The sequence below is a fragment of the Cornus florida genome, unplaced genomic scaffold (assembly GCF_030987335.1).
Source record: "Cornus florida cultivar Cherokee Brave unplaced genomic scaffold, ASM3098733v1 CherokeeBrave_3.0.0_Hap2_Chr10, whole genome shotgun sequence".
NCBI lineage: Eukaryota > Viridiplantae > Streptophyta > Magnoliopsida > Cornales > Cornaceae > Cornus > Cornus florida.
Genome location: NW_026775580.1, coordinates 30,380,550 through 30,397,150, shown reverse-complemented (window position 1 = coordinate 30,397,150; position 16,601 = coordinate 30,380,550). Strand labels below are relative to the sequence as shown.

The window sequence follows — 16,601 nt, the reverse complement described above, 5'->3', positions numbered from 1 at the left end:
ATATAGATGATGAATACATTGTGAGACTTTTTTTCAAATATTGATATTGATGTTGAGATTATTGTTAAAATTTATTCCCTCTCTTTTCTTTTTACCTTCCCCTGTTCTCTATTCTTCTTTCCCTACATTAGTAAGCCCAAGAAGTGATGATATATGCAAAGTTCTCTCTTTTATTAGAGTGCTGTTAGTATCCTGTCGATTTACCCACATCGACACGACCCAGTATTTATGTAACGCAATGGCCTCAGAGCTGGCACTGTCAGCAATAGTCACACGTCTTCCTTCCTAACACATCTCCCATTTTCTTCCCAACCCACATTTAATTCATTAGTCTCTCTCATCCAACTCAAATACATATATATATATATATACATATATATATATATATATATAGATATAGATATAGATATGTATATCTAAAAAAAAAAGGGGATTAAATTCATACTTGTGTTCTAGAATGATGATGGATAAATAGTTGGTAAATAGTGTTCAGTTTTGATTTTAAGGGTTTATATATATATATATATATATATATATATATATATATACACACATATATATTTGTGTGTGTGAATAAAGAAAACTAGTCTCTTCTTAAATTGTTGAAAATTTCTTTGCCATGAAAAAATAAAATAAAATAAAATAAAAATAAAACTTTATTTGCCATTACAGATAATGATTCGATGATATAGACAATATAATAAGCAATATCACTGCAATCAAGATCAGAGCTTGTCCATTGATGATGATGATGATTCTACTATTGCTACTGATAGTTCCTTTGTTTTGTTTTTTTTTTTTTTTTCAATATTTTCTTCACCCATCAATTTTTTGCATTTAATATATTTCCTCTCCCTCTCTGCATAGCAAGAGAGATTGATAAAATAAAAAGCTGAGAAAATATAACTCCAGAAATAAAATATTTAGCACAAAGTACCCCAAAAAAAAAAAAAAAACAAAAACAAAAAAAAAAGCAATAGAAGGAAACAAAACAATCCATCTTTTGATCTTCTATTCTTTGACTTACCCACCAAAAAAAAAAAGGGTTTAATTAAATCACCTTAAATCAGCTGCTTTTTCTGGGCTTGCTTTTGCGCCTAGCTCTGCTTCTTGGAGGCTGTTCCTTCTTTGTAACCCCCATGGCCATGGACGGTGATGTTGTTGTTGCCACTTGTTTCAGCTTTTCTTGTTCCTCTTCTTCTTCATCTTCTATTGTTGTCTTGGCTTTCTTTGATTCGCTCTCGACGATGACTTCTTTTTCTTCTTCTTTAATATTCTCTTCGCTCTGATCAGACTTCTCAATGATTTTGCGAGGTCTGCCTCTTTTTCTAGGAGTTTGCTGGGGTTCTTCGGTACCTATTGACGATGATTCTGCTATTGCTACTGATAGTTCCTTTGTTTTCTTCACTATCTTCTTCTTTCCCATCAATTTTCTTATCCACCAAACAACCTCTTGATAATCGATTATTCACCAATTAATACCCAATGACCCAAATCCAGAAAAATTTAAAAAAAAAAAAAAAACAAAAACAAAAACAACTCAGAAAAATCAAATCCTTCTAAGGGTTTTTGATCTTTCACTTCTCTTTCTCAACCCCTAAATCAATAACCAATTTCTCTCTATACATATATATAAAAATATATATATACACAAACAAGAATACTAGAACTCTCCTCTCCCTCTCCCTCTCTCTCTCTCTCTATATATATATATATATTTTCTTGAACACAAACAAGAATACTAGAACTCTCCTTTCCCTCCTCAACCTCTCTCTCTCTCTCTCTATATATATATATTTTTTTTTTCTTGAACACAAACAAGAATACTAGAGCTCTCCTCTCCCTCTTTCACACTCTCTCTCTCTCTCTACATGTATATATATATTTGTCAATATAAACAATTAAGCCTATACTATAGAACTCTTGACTATAATATCTTTTCACCAATATCGATATATTCCAAATAAACCACTAATTAAAATCATCACTCTTTAAATCCAAAGCTCAATAATACTGTAATAAGCTAGCTTGCCTCCGATTGAACGGAACCAACAATACCTAGAAGCACAAAAGTCACTTGGCACACCTTTCCTTTTCTTTCTTTACTTATCCATCCATCAATTTCTATTATATATATATATATATATATATTTGTGGTTGCTTTGCAGTAGAAAAGACAAGGAAGAGGAAATGAGGTCGAAAGGGAGTGATATAAGAAGCAATAAGACCGTGTATATACTGTATTGCATTAGCGGCACACACACAAGGGTAAAGGGTGGCTAAATCTAACCATGGTTAAGATTTCTCTTTTTCTTTTTTTAAAAAATTTAAAGAAACACACGTGCATTTACAATTTTTGCTCACTTGATTGGTTAAGGAAACCATCAATCAAACAGGAAAATAAAAACACAAAAGATGATATGATTAATTCACCAAAATATCACATAGGCAATAGGATAAGTTGAGAAAACCATTATATGCAGGACGTATTCAGAATATTAGGTAAAGAGAAGCTGCCTTTAACAACAATAACACAAAAAAACGGTTGACTGTGAAGATCCGTGTCTGATTAGTGTTAAGTTTTCTTGGGCGCAGGCACGGATTTGTGAATGGTTAAGTGGGGACATTTGCTCTTACTAAAATTTTTTATTATTATATTTTATATTTTTAAATTTATATTTTTTCGTATTTATACCCATAAAATTTTAAAAATGCCCCCACTAAAATTATGAAAAACACTCCTCTATAGAAATTTGTCCCCCCTCATATGAATTCCTAGATTCGTCCCTGTTTAGCGATTTTGTTTTGACACCTTTTAGGACTACTTTAAATGGCAGTTTCTATTTAGGCAAAGAGAAAATATTAGGTGAGTCAAGTGTATTGGATCATTAGTATTGTCTCTTTAATAAAAGTGTGCAATTCAATGAAATTTGTCTCAGGTCAAAAAAAATGTTTCAACTATAATTCACCGTCGCGGTATTGTTTAAGGTTATGGCATAATAGATACGGACGAATATTAATATAAATTAATTAAATTGATCATTTTATTGAGATGTAAAATAATATTAAATTTTTTAAAAAAAAATTATAATCCAACCTATGGATACGTCACAAATTAATGCAACAAACCATAGTTCCAACATAAAGCATTTTTATTGAATGAACACCTCGGTGACATGACCACTTGCACAAAGAAGAGAGAGCATGCCATTTATTTCCAGAGGTAAGAGGGTGGCTAAAGCTAACCATGGTTATGAGTTGAATGAGGGGAGTGAGTGAATGGGGGTCTTTCACAAAAGGGCATTGTAGTGTTCAAATGGGTAAGGTTAGCTGTACTCCTGTACGACTATGACCCACCAGTCCCAGTGTTGGCAGTCTGACCAATTATGTCGCTTCGCGGCTTTCGCGTGTCTCGGGCTGTCCTGTGCTGTATTGGTGGTCACACTGCGGAGTACGTCTTCCCTATATTTCAGCCGTCCGATTAGGATAGGATAGGATTTAGTATCTTCACACTTTGCAAACTATCCTAAGTAGTATTTAGTACGGTTAACGATCCCAATAATTCTTAAAAATTTGAAATCGAAAAAGAACCAGAATCATTGTGATTTAAAATCAAATCAAACCGAAAGGTGAAAGACCTATTCAGTTTAATTTCGAGTCACGATTCATTTTTTTGTAATTACTTTTTGCGTTTCAAAATAAATATTTTTTTAAAGATATTTAACGTTTTTAGAAGGATAATTTTTTATTATATTAATAATAAATAAATTATCAAATTTATCAAATTTATCTCTAGTGGTTACAAATTCAATAGAAGAAGGTTAAATTAATAATATTATAAAAAATAGTACATTGACTTTTCAAATGGGTAAAAATGAAAATGTGAACACTTATTTTGAGATCGAAGAAATATTTTCATTATTATGAGAACAAATTAATAATTATTTTTATTATTTTATAAAATATATTTATGCATTTGTAAGCTAAATCACATTGAGCAAGGGCAAGAATGAGAGTGGGTGCGCAAAAGTGACAAAATCTGAATCAAACAGAGCAGTAATGAAAGCAATAGCATTTGCGGAACGTGAGAGCTAGCGACACCATTTTAGAATAATTGTATGACTTAACTTGTAAGTAATCTTATATTTAATATATATATATATATATATATATATATATATATAGTCTATGATTCATTTTGGTCCTAATGGACTTGGAATCGGAACTGTAAACTAATAATTTTTCATTTTATCGTTAATTTGGTATAAATGAAAGAAGAGGGGGTGGAGGGATGATATAAAAGAAGATACAAATTTTCATTTGTTTAGCAAAGAAAAGACAAGAAGTGAAGGAAAGAGAGGATGGATGAGCCATCATTCCTCTCTAACAAAATTTCATCCCTCAAAATATGAACAGTATAGGGGAAGGAAGAGAAGTACGACTTTTAGCCTGTAAAAAATTTCTTCTGCTGGTCTGGTGGAAGTGCAAACGTGCCAGGAACCCAGGAAATACCGAGTAAGAGTCCAAATTATATTCCAGATGGAAATGGAATAGATCAGGTGACTGAAAAGAGGTTTGGAATAACTACCTCCAAAGATTCTTTTTGCCTTTAACAAAGGACTTCAGGATTTTCTTATGGCTGGAAATGAAAGGACTTGAAGTGCTGGACTGAAAGTAATGAATTGAAGATGGATGACTTGGAAAGTAAAGTGTCGTGACCCTGGATTTTTAAACCCAGTGTCCTGTGATGAACCGAAGATTGACCCGATAACGGATCCAAATGCGGAAGCAAAAGAAACAAGATAATGGTCTCTCAAGGCATAACACACCTCTAAGACCCTAAGATGACCTTCCATGAGGTCACAGAACCCAAAGGGATAGCCGAAAGCGATAGCTAGAATGAAAAGGTCACTTGGTACCCTATGGCACCAATGACAACCAAAGTAGCAAGATCTAGTTCAAACTAGACCATGTGTGCCATAGAATGACTCAAACAAGATAAACAAGGTCCTGTAGGAACAACAAACGAAGTTAACCTGTCTAGGCAACAAACCAAACAAAACCTACAAGGCAGCTCTATTTCGGTCGACCGAAATGGAGCTTCGGTCTGCTGAAATGAGCCAGGAAAAGAAGAGAAAAGAGCTCTCAGTTCGGTCAACCGAAATGACAAACCGGTTGACCGGTTTGTGGCTCAAGATGAAAAACGGCTACTGGAATTGAGTTTTCCACTGTTCAATTGAAATTTAAAGGGCATCGATCGACCGAAATAAGCCACCGGTCGACCGAAACTGGTCAAAAATGTAAAGAATGAACCTACTATGCACCAAAACTGAAAAGAGACTTTAAGTTTCATTTGCATCCCCCATGGCATGATCAATGTACATTATATGCTAATGTGTGATGATGTGAACATACACACAAGTGTAATATGAAATTTTAGACGTGCTACAATGGCCCATGGCCTCATAACATCTTATTTACAAAATTTGGCATGCTAAACTTCTAAAGTTGATAAAAATACATTTTTATATAAAACATGGTACCAAATGAGTACAAGTGCAATTACAAACATGTTTGGCCTTTGGCCTCATGTTATACATATCAATTACCTCACAAAAAGTGTACTTATGTACACATTACATATTTAAAACAAAAAAATACAAGTTTTGTCATACAAGCTACAAATATGGTTTCATGCCATCATTTTGATGGAAATGGTACTTCAAGTTTATGAACTTCCATGGCATAGTGTGCACCCCAAATCAAGGTCCCTGTACCTGAAAAATGTCTCCACCACGTGGGTGAGTAACATAAAGCTACTCGTAGGAAATGAGCATGCATCGACCTAGCATTTTACAATTATATCACCTTAAGGTAAAACATGTTAAATGGACTCATGCCACCTAACGTTTATGTCATGATGAGACTCAAGGAGCATCCTAAGCTACTCATGCAATTGAATTAAACAACGGCATACAAGTATACATGCTCAAATACACTAAACCGTAATAAAACATGATACATGACATACAAGCATATATGTTCAAGTACTCTAAATCATGTTAAACAAGAAAAAAGCAATATCCAACATACCTACACAAGTATTCGATATACATATAGAGTACTCATAAATCAAGTATACAAACATAAGTATACTAAGCTAAACAATTACGCACAAGACAAGTATACATGACACAAGTATACTAAAATAAAATCCGAATACACAAAACAAGCATACTAAGCGTAAGTATACTAAATAGAGTTTAGACACTCTAACAAGGATACAAGTTCAAGTATACTAAATGAGGTCTAAATATACAAAACAAGCATACAGTTTCAAGTATACTAATTATGATCTAAATACACAAAACAAGTATACAGTTTCAAGTATACTAAACAAAATTCAAATACCCAAGTAAGCATCAATTCTCAAGCTACAAGTAATCTATGATTAACAACTTGAAATTAAATGCGAAATCAAATAGTGGAAAGACTAGGATCCTTGGCTGCAAACCAATCAAGTTACTCCGGGTTACTAGCCCGCAAGGTACTACCTAGTGCGCGCGTGTATAAGTTATTCTGGGTAATTATGACCCAGAAGGTACTACCTACTACGCACTTCATATGACTTGGGAAACTCACAAATCCATACTAGGGCCAAACCCTAGCCATCACATGAACATGATCCTTACAAGCCTCCAAAATCAAAAAGTTCAAAACTAATGCAAAATCAATAAGTTAAACCAAACTTATGCATTTCAAATAATGTCTAAGAATCAATTTACATGCACAAGTAAGGTTGAATCTACACAAACCATGTCCTAGAATTCAAGTCTAGTTAACATATGACGTGTCAAGTCTTCATTATGCAATTTATACACAAAGTAAGAATATTTTATAACAATTGAACCACATTACCATCCTAAGCCACAAGTACTAAATAAGTTACAATTTAGTAACAAGCTCTCAAGGTAAGTAATTGTAATATTCTAACAAGTTATATACCTACACAAGATATATTTAAACGAGCTATTCAAGACAATGATATCACCTATCATGCTAAGTCAAATTACCATCTTTAGAGGCTACAAGTACTAATTCTATAACAAGTTGTAGCATGCTCACAAGGTAATTAAATGGACTACATTTCAAGGAATGATCAACATATTACATCCAATATCAATTTATGTGACTAACACACTTAAAACAAAATTAATTAAGTTAATTAATTAATTTTTCTCTAGATTTTTAAACATATCCAAATATCCTCAATTTAACATATGTTAAAGAACTCACCAAGGCCTACTTTAATATCATATTACAAGTTGATTTCATGCTTGATACAACTATGTGAATTAATCTTTTTTAAAAGATAAATATTAAATAAGTTTTGCAATTCTTATTCAAATACCCCAAATTTAATATATGTTACACAACTCACCAAGGCCTAATTTACTTGCATGCCACAATTTAATTCTAAACTATATACCATCATTAGAATTAAATCTTAAACAAAGAAAATAAATTAATTAAATTCTAAAAACTTGAACAAGGCATGCTCACAAGTTGTATATGCTTATAAAATAATCAATACAATAATAATATAAACCTAAGACATCCCCTACCTCAATTTGAGATGAAAATCTCAAAAGCCCACCGAAAAAAAAGTGCTCCAAATCCGACGATACCGAAGGGTTTTGTCGGGGACAACACGATCTACATGAACCCACAAGAAGCCCCATCAAAATCACAACTTGACTTCAAAACCAAACTCAAGAAATGGTCAGAAATGAATTTTAATAAGGGAAAAATGTAGAGCATGTCGAGGGGAACGATAAACGTTAAGGCCGAAGAGTTTCCACTAAGGAAATCAAGTTGAGGAGAAAAAAGAATAAAGGCAGCCCCTTGGGCTCCCATGGCTGCCGGCCAAGAGGGTGAAGAAGATGATGGAAATCTGACTTTTTGATTTAAGACCCCCTATTTATAGAAAATCTCAAAAAGTGCCCCGAAAGGGTCCCGCCGGGTTCAGAAAAATGGATTTTGAGCAAACGCGCTCAAACAGTAAAACTCCGTGAACGAAAAAGATTCTAAATGAAAAAATATGAATAATGGAAGGAATAGTGTCAAAAACTGAGTCCCGAGCAGAAAGATATGCCCCGAACAAATTCGACGGCAACTAGGGCCAGAAACCCTAAAACTGGAGAAAAACGACCAGAAAGAAATTCTATGAGTACATGACTTGACCAAATGTAAAAATGAATCCCGTACGAGGATCCAGGCTCCAGACGAGGTATTTTGCAATAACTTTCATTAATTGCACAATGGCCCCTACAAAAAGGGTTAACTGCAAAACTGCCCCCGAATGAAAATATCTTCCAAAAGATATTTTCTTAGATACCCCTGAAATAAAATATCTTCAAAAGATATTTATGAAAAATAACCCAAGAAAAGAAAAAGATTCTAAGGAATTGTGTATCCATGCCCCTATGAACACCAAGAGTAACTAGAGTACTTTTCTACAAAAGTAAAGATACGTTTTTCGTGGAAACCACTTAGAATGAAGATACGTGAAGTCAAAAACTAACTCCGAACACAAGGAGTGATGTCATACCAACAAAGTGACAAACGGGGAAAAGACAAAATAGGGAAAAGGACAAAACACATTCCATTGGAATAGTGTCGAAAAATGAAAAATGTGGAAATGACTCAGTCCTTAAAGGAAGTTGTCAATCCAAAGAAAAAAGTCTCAGAAACCATTTCTGAGCACTCGAGACGACACTAAGCGATGAGAAACTGAACTCAAAAAGAAAATTTCAACGAAAAAAATTCATCCACAAAATTCTGAGGAAAAAGAAAAGGAAGGAAATGACCGGGTGCTAAAAGTTAAGTTGCATTAATAAAAATAATTGAAGAACATTGCGAAAATGTAAAGATAAATGAAATACAATTGTAGGATTTGAAAGATAAATTGAGGTGTTGTAGTTGTGTGTGTGTTGAGGAGAGACTTTAAGTAACAATGACATGCCCTATTTATAGAATTTGGTAATGGCAATTAGCATGGGCAGTTTCATTGCCAACTTTAGGCACCCCCAAGTGGATTGGTTGGATTCATGTCATGTGTCCTACTGCATTCTTTAATCTTCATAGTGTTTACATATGTAGGACCATGTTTTCCTACATTTCTGCCATTTTTAGCATAACTTTCCACTGGTCAGGAATAACCGCTCTTCTAATGGAAATCCTCCACGTGTCCCACGTTTCTAAGTTGTGCGCTCAACTTGTAGCCACGTTTTAGTCCACGTTCTGCCATTTTTGTTATTTATTCGTATGACATTCCACTGGAATCTTGCACATTCCATTGGAATAATCCCTCTTCGAATGAAAATTCTGCCATGTGTCCTACTTGAAAGTCATGTCTTCCAACTGCTTACCTCTTAGCCTACCACGTGTCCCAAGATTTTCCACTTACATGTAACTGCTTGCTTCCATAGCTACCACGTGTCCCATGACTTTTCACTTATATGTAACTGGTTGCTTCCTTGGCCGTCACGTGTCCCATGACTTTCCACTTGCATGTAACTGGTTGCTTCCGTTGTCACGTGCCCCATGACTTTCCACTTGTATGTAACTGGTTGCTTCCTTGGCTTTCACGTGTCCTAAGGTAGTTACTTCAACAAATGGCTTTCCTAGATGAATCCACGTGTTGTTTTATGATTGCACCCACATCTGCATATCACCCTTCCATTAGAATCGGCTGCAACAACTTTTCATTGGAAAGTGACCGATAATTATGGTGCAAATAGTTATAGAAGATAGGGATTTCCACTGGAACGTCGTAATATCTTCCATTGGAATTGACCAAGGCAACCTTCCATTGGAAATTGGCTGATAATTATGATATAAACAATGATTGTTATAGAAATTTAGATCCCAATACTATCCTTCATAATTATTAATTTAACCCGGGAAAAAAAAAATTAAATTAACCTAATATTAGTAATCTCTTTCCACAAATAAAATAAGATTTTTTGTCATTCCGTTCTCTTGCATCTTACTAAACAAAAAGAAAGAATGTCACACGTGTTCGTAATTTAAGTCACATAAAGCGGGAGCAAAAGTAGGAGCGCCAAAGCGGCAAAATCTAAAATTTGATTAGAGCGAGAGCTCCAGAGCGCTTGTACATTTTTATGTTATTATTTGTCTAAAATGTTTTTAATATTTGTACATATAATAAAAACCCATTATATAATTTATGAAATAATAAAAATGTAATTTTATACGCACTATAAAATGTGTTTGGCTATAAGTAAGTTAATTCCTTCTATGCTAAGAGATACATAATATTAGTAACAATTAAAATACAAAAATTATAGCATATTTTTTAATTTTAAAGAAATGCAATCTCAAAATCTATATATTTATTTAAATTTTAAAAAGACATTTAGTTTAAACTTTTGTATATGATGGAATGAATACTTTTAAGAATTATAAATAATAAATATCTTAAATAAAAATAAAGTAAAAAAATTATTTATATAATTTGTTTGCAAATATATGTGTGTATTCATTGTCAATACATATTTCATATTTTTAGACTTAATTAACAAAATAAAATGTGATCAAATGAAGCTAACAACAATAAAACATGAGTTTGGTGTTACTTTTTTTTTTGTATTATAGGTTTATTCTTAATCTTTTACATTTTTAATTAAGTACATTTTGATAATTGCTTTCAATAATATAAATGTTACATATAGAGTTGTATATGAGATATAGTTGTGAATTCAAAAATTTATAAATTCAATTAGTAAATTATAAAAATAAAAAAATTTATGAACAAAGCGTGTCAATTCGCACGAGAAGAGAGCTAACACTTCTTGCGACTGTTATGGAAAATATAATTTTATGCACTAAAATATTATAAACGAATCACACTAAAATATTATATAAATATAATTGACAATTAAAGTAAGTTTTGCATAAATTAAATCAATGAGAATATGGTAATTTTGTATGATATTAGTTGTATGCAACTATATATATATATATATATACACACAATTTAAATATAATTGTTACATATAAAAAACAATGAAATAAAATAAATAAAATATAAAAGTAAATTTAAAGAATGCCTGGCTTGATATAGAGAGGCACGTGATAAATACACTTACCTAAAGTTGATAGCCCTCCCCTACGTGTAGGTGCGGACAGTGCTAGTCAACTCTAAGGTACAACCCAATCAGCTCTCAGCAGCACCTTCTCTATCTGCACGACCACATGAAGGCAAAATGACTAAATCTCCTATGTCGAATTGCCCAAAATAGTGGAATATAAATAAAATATATGAAAGATATCGATAGGAAAATTACATGAAAAGTAATACACAAATATGGTAGAGTAGATGGGTATATATTCCCTTTAAGTGTGCATCCCACATATATAGGCCTCCTCAAATAAGCCAAAACGGCAAACTCATTATTGCCATTATTTGCTATAATAAGACCCAATAAATTCGGTACGTTATAACATTTATGTAAATTAATTCATTAAGTCACAATATAAAATTCAAATAATGAAATTAAATAATAAAGGGATATTGAAATATTTAAATGAGTTTTTAAATCTTTTAAAAATCTCAACAATCCCCCACAAGATTTTAAAACTTTTTAAAATCGTAAATGTGTATATAATATATAAAAAAAATAATATAGGCAACATGATACTAGGTGTAGGTGCTTTCTGAGCTTGAACCTTCACTTAGTGTAATTGTTTCCATTTGAAGAACCAGAATGAACTATGTCTTTGAATTCGGTCCTTTGAACCAAACTTCAACACATTACACACATAATATCGACAAGAGACTTTGGTCAAGCGAGATAGCGCTATTAATGGCCATACGCTGATATCTTGATTCTCATGAGAGTTACTAGAGAACAGCCCAATTCTCATAGTCGCGGCCACACGATGGCTCTCACTTAGGTGAATCCTCCAAAGGTATATGTGATATATACCCTGCAAAAGTATACTTGCCTTGGAATCATTCAGGGCAAAGCCCTTCCTTAACGTCATATCACAACACTGATGTCATAGGGATGAACAGGAAAGAATCTCCTCGAGAAACCTCCTAATAAAATAGTGTTGTCAATAAGTCATACAGTGCAGATTGTTTTTACCCGTTGAACCTTTCGTTATGTGATTAAATCGCCAATCAGAAGGTTGTGTTACCTCCGTAGGTGACTCCCTTGAGGCTTAAGCTCATCCCCCTCGACATATCTAGGATAATCTTCCTAGAAAAAACTATTTTTTTTTTCAACTTTTTTCTTCTTCTTCTCATATCTCAGTTTATTTCCTTAAGAAATCACATGTTTCCTCTTCACATATATGTATCTCATTTGTCTGTATCCATGCACCTTGTTCTTTATAAGCGGTTAATTCACCAAATCAATATCACCTTATAATGTATCAATCTTACAGATATTGGCTTATCTACTAAAGGTGGGTTTTGTAATAGAAATTTGTTCCACACAACCTTGTGATTCAAGTAGTATCTAAGGCTAAAAATAAAAATAAAAATAATGATTCATAGTACTCCACAGATAATAATTTATTTGATTTCTAGTTAATTGGTTATCCAATTTGCATCACTATATTTGAAAAAACCTTTATAGCACAAGGAGTAATTGTGACGGCCCAAGTTTCTCAACCCGGTGCGTCAATGATGAACCGAAAGATGACCCGATAACGGATCCAAAGTGCGGAAGCAAAAGACAAAACAACGGTCTCTAGAGATACAACATGACTCTAAAACACCATTATGACCCTTAACGAGGTCACGGAACCCAAAGGAATCAAATGCGGAAGCAATGTTTCAAAAACGAATAAGAATGAACCTAGGGGCAAAATCATCATTTCTAGCTTAAAATTAGGTGCCACCGAGCACACTATTGGAAAGACAACGAAAAATTAATGAACTTAGACTCAAAAATCACTTGATTTGGAGTCCGGATGAAGAAGATATGGCTAGCGGAAGAAACATGGGCAAAACGGTCAAAAAATACCAACCCAAGAACATCTAACCGGTTAGATGGCCTATCTAACCGGTTAGAAGGCCAAAAATAGTGACAAAAATGCTATCCACACTCATGTAACCGGTTATGAACCCCCATCTAAACGTTTAGATGTGAAAGGGCAGTAAGGGTGCGACCCAAAAACCTAGCAGCAGAGGTTTTTTCGGAAAAAATAAAAATTTGAGGGCCTAGATGACATTTTCTGAAAAAATACAAAGAAGAAACCCCCCTCAAAATCGAGTTTTCTACAGGACTATAATAGAAAATTGAAAAATATGCACTGTAAAATACCCAAAATGCCCCTCCATGAAAACTGGTCCAGAGGGTCCAAAAAACTGCTAAATTTAAAAACTGAGAGCTAAATTTCGGATGCTATTTCCGATGCCAAGATGGAATTTTCTGGAAAAACACGAAGAAGAAACTACCCCTAAAATCATGTTTTCTATTCAACCATATAAAGAACGGAATTTATTTCCCAAAATAAATTTCCAAAATACCCTTAGGTCAGAATATGCAACAAAAGTGTAAAATGAGTCCGTTGGAGGCTCAAAACACAAACGATGAGGTTTTGCCCAGAAACGACTATGCATGCAAACGTAACTTACCTATTTAGACGCGATCCAATAGTCCATGGCTTAAAAACATAGCCGATGCAAAATTTGACCCCTCAACGGGCAAAATGCCAAAAATGAAGTTTGGAACGAAAACTATGAAATGGTTTCAAAATACCATTTGGCCCTTGGCCACACTTCATACATAATTAATGAGACCCTATGGAAGAATCAAAATGGAATTCTCACACCCAATGCAAACATGGTGAAGCAAAAACTCAATATTTTTCAATACTTTCATAATATTCCATGAAGTCAAAAATTACATAGGATACAAATTACATGTCATTGGCCTCCGGCCTCATCTCATACATGTCAAATACATTGTAAAGAGTTTACTCATATACACATTACATATATGGAGTCAAATGTACACATGTTGACATACAAGACTACAATTGGCATTCCAAGCCAACCTTCACCAAAAATGGAAGTCTCCAAGTCCACAAACCATCCAAGCATAATGAAGACCTCAACTTTGATTCTTGTACCTGAAATATGCCCCAGTATCGTAGGGGTGAGTAACAGAAAGCTACTCGTAGGAAATGAGCATGCATCGACCTAGCGTTTTACAAATTATCACCTTATGGTGAAACATGTTAAAGGGCTCATGCCACCTAACGTCTACATCAATGTGTGACTCGGGGAGCATCTTAAGCTACCTAAGATCATTTCTAGCATGAAACACATCATTCATGCAATTCAAGCAACATGGAAGCATGTTATACAAAGCAACAAGACATAGATTTTTAAAATTATGAACTCGAAATCTAAAACACAAGAATTACCAAAATGGGTCATGCCACCTAATGTCTATGTTCCAAATAAAATTATAGGATCATTCCTAAGCCATGTTTGAACATTAAAACACGAATCATGATATCAATACACTTTAACCAACATTGGAACTTCCAATACAACGCATAAAGCATGATTTCACAAAGTTAACATCCTGCAACAAAATATGGAGAATCAAATAAGAAAAAATAAGTTATAACATCATATAGTTATCAACTTGAAACGAAATGCGAAATCAACCAAAGTGGATACTTGGACGTCACGCCGGATCAGACCAACACCATAATTACTTTAGGGTTACTAGCCCACGGGTAACCTCCCTATGTGCGCACTAGACTATATAGAGGGACAATCCCCCATACTAGAACCAAGTCCTAGCCGTAGCCAAACAACGATATCCCCAAGTTTCCAAAATCAACAAGTTGTGCAACAACGTATATATCAACATGTATATACAAGATATCAACTATCTACCAAGCACAACCAAATTTGGAAACATATACAATACATGCATAAAGTCTACAACTACTATCGCATGAAAAATGTCCAATACAAAGAGTGCAATTTCTTACATAAGGCAACAACATATTCATTAAGGAAAACACATTCTCATAAATATTAATATAACAACTATGTTATCCAATGCTCAAAATATAACCAAGTGAACATACAACAAGTCCAAGTCCATGATTTAAACATAGAAACAACTTCCAAAACGTAATAAAATTCATGGAGCAAATATATAGAATTTAATTAAGCAAAAATAATCAAATTCTCTAGATTCTAAATTAATTCCAAATAACCCCAAATTAATATATGTTGAAGGACATGTCATGGTCATCACATATATAACTTCAAACAACCAATTAAGTGATTAAAACACTTAAAACAAAATTAATTAAGCTAATTAATTAATTTCCTCTAGATTTTTAAACAATTCCAAATGCTCTCAATTTAAGATATGTTAGAGAACATGTCAAGGCCTATCTAAATATCACATTACAACTTAATTTCATGCTTGTTATGACCATGTGAATTAAATTTTCACCAAAGATAAATATTAAATAAAATTTGTAATTCTTAACCAAATGTTCCAAATTTAATATATGTCAACAACCATACCAAAAATAAATTTTCTAGCATGTCACAATCTAATTCCAATTTACATATCATCATGGAAATTAAACCTTAAACAAAGAAATTAATTAAATTAATTTCTAAATCTTGAACTAAAGCATGCATACAAGTTGTATAAGCTCATATAATCATCAATACAACACAAATATAATCCTAAGACACCCCCTACCTCTATTTGAGATGAAATCTCAAATCCTCACCAAAATAAATCGGCTCCGAATTCGACAAAACTCCTAGGTTTTGTCGGGGACAACACCACGAACATGAATCCCAAGGAAGCCCCATCAAAAACACAACTTGAATTTAAACCCAAACTCAAGAAACGGCCAAAATAAGATTCCAATCGGTTGGAATCGAAGGCCTCGCCGAGGGGAACAATAAACACAAAGGCAATCACCACTTTTTAATGAAAGGAAGAAGTCCAAAAGAGGAGAGAGAAGATGGCAGCCATGGATGGAGCTTGGACCGGCCATGAGAGAGGAGAGAGAGAAAAAAATCTAATTTTTCTTTCTAAGACCTCCTATTTATAGAAAAACTCAAAAAGTGCCCCGAACGGGCCCCGCCGGGTCTGGAAAAGTGGAATTCACGCAGACGCGCTCAAATGGCAAAACTCTATGAACAAAAAAGATTCCAAATGAGAAAATATGAACAACGGAAGAAACGGCGTCGAAAACTGAGTCCCGAGCAGAGAGTTATGCCCAAAACAAGTTTGGCGCAAAGTAGGGCAAGAAACCCTGAAACTGGAAAACATCGTGCAGGAGGAAATTCTAAGAGTCCACGACTCGACGAAATGTGAAAATTAATCCCATACAAGGATCCAGGCTCAAAACAAGGCATTGAGCAATAACTTTTATTAATTGCACAATGACCCCTCCAAAAAGTGAAAACTGCGAAACTGTCCCAGAATGAAAATATCTTTCAAAAGATATTTTCTTAGATACCCCTGAAATAAAATATCTTCAAAATATATTTATGAAAAACACCC

The 16,601-nt window shown here is 33.7% G+C and overlaps 1 protein-coding gene across 1 annotated transcript; it reads right to left on the bottom strand.

The window, feature by feature from the left end:
• Window positions 1-780: 780 nt before the first annotated feature.
• On the bottom strand, window positions 781-2,187 carry LOC132278964 (uncharacterized). Its single transcript, XM_059780871.1, has one exon. The coding sequence runs from the start codon at window positions 1,424-1,426 to the stop codon at window positions 1,067-1,069; it is 360 nt and encodes a 119-aa protein (XP_059636854.1). The 5' UTR covers window positions 1,427-2,187; the 3' UTR covers window positions 781-1,066.
• Between the last annotated feature and the right edge of the window lie 14,414 nt (window positions 2,188-16,601).

What these genes read in the sequence shown, in the direction of transcription:
- LOC132278964 (XM_059780871.1), bottom strand. Translation starts at nt 1,426, where the DNA reads ATGGGAAAGAAGAAGATAGTGAAGAAAACAAAGGAACTATCAGTAGCA.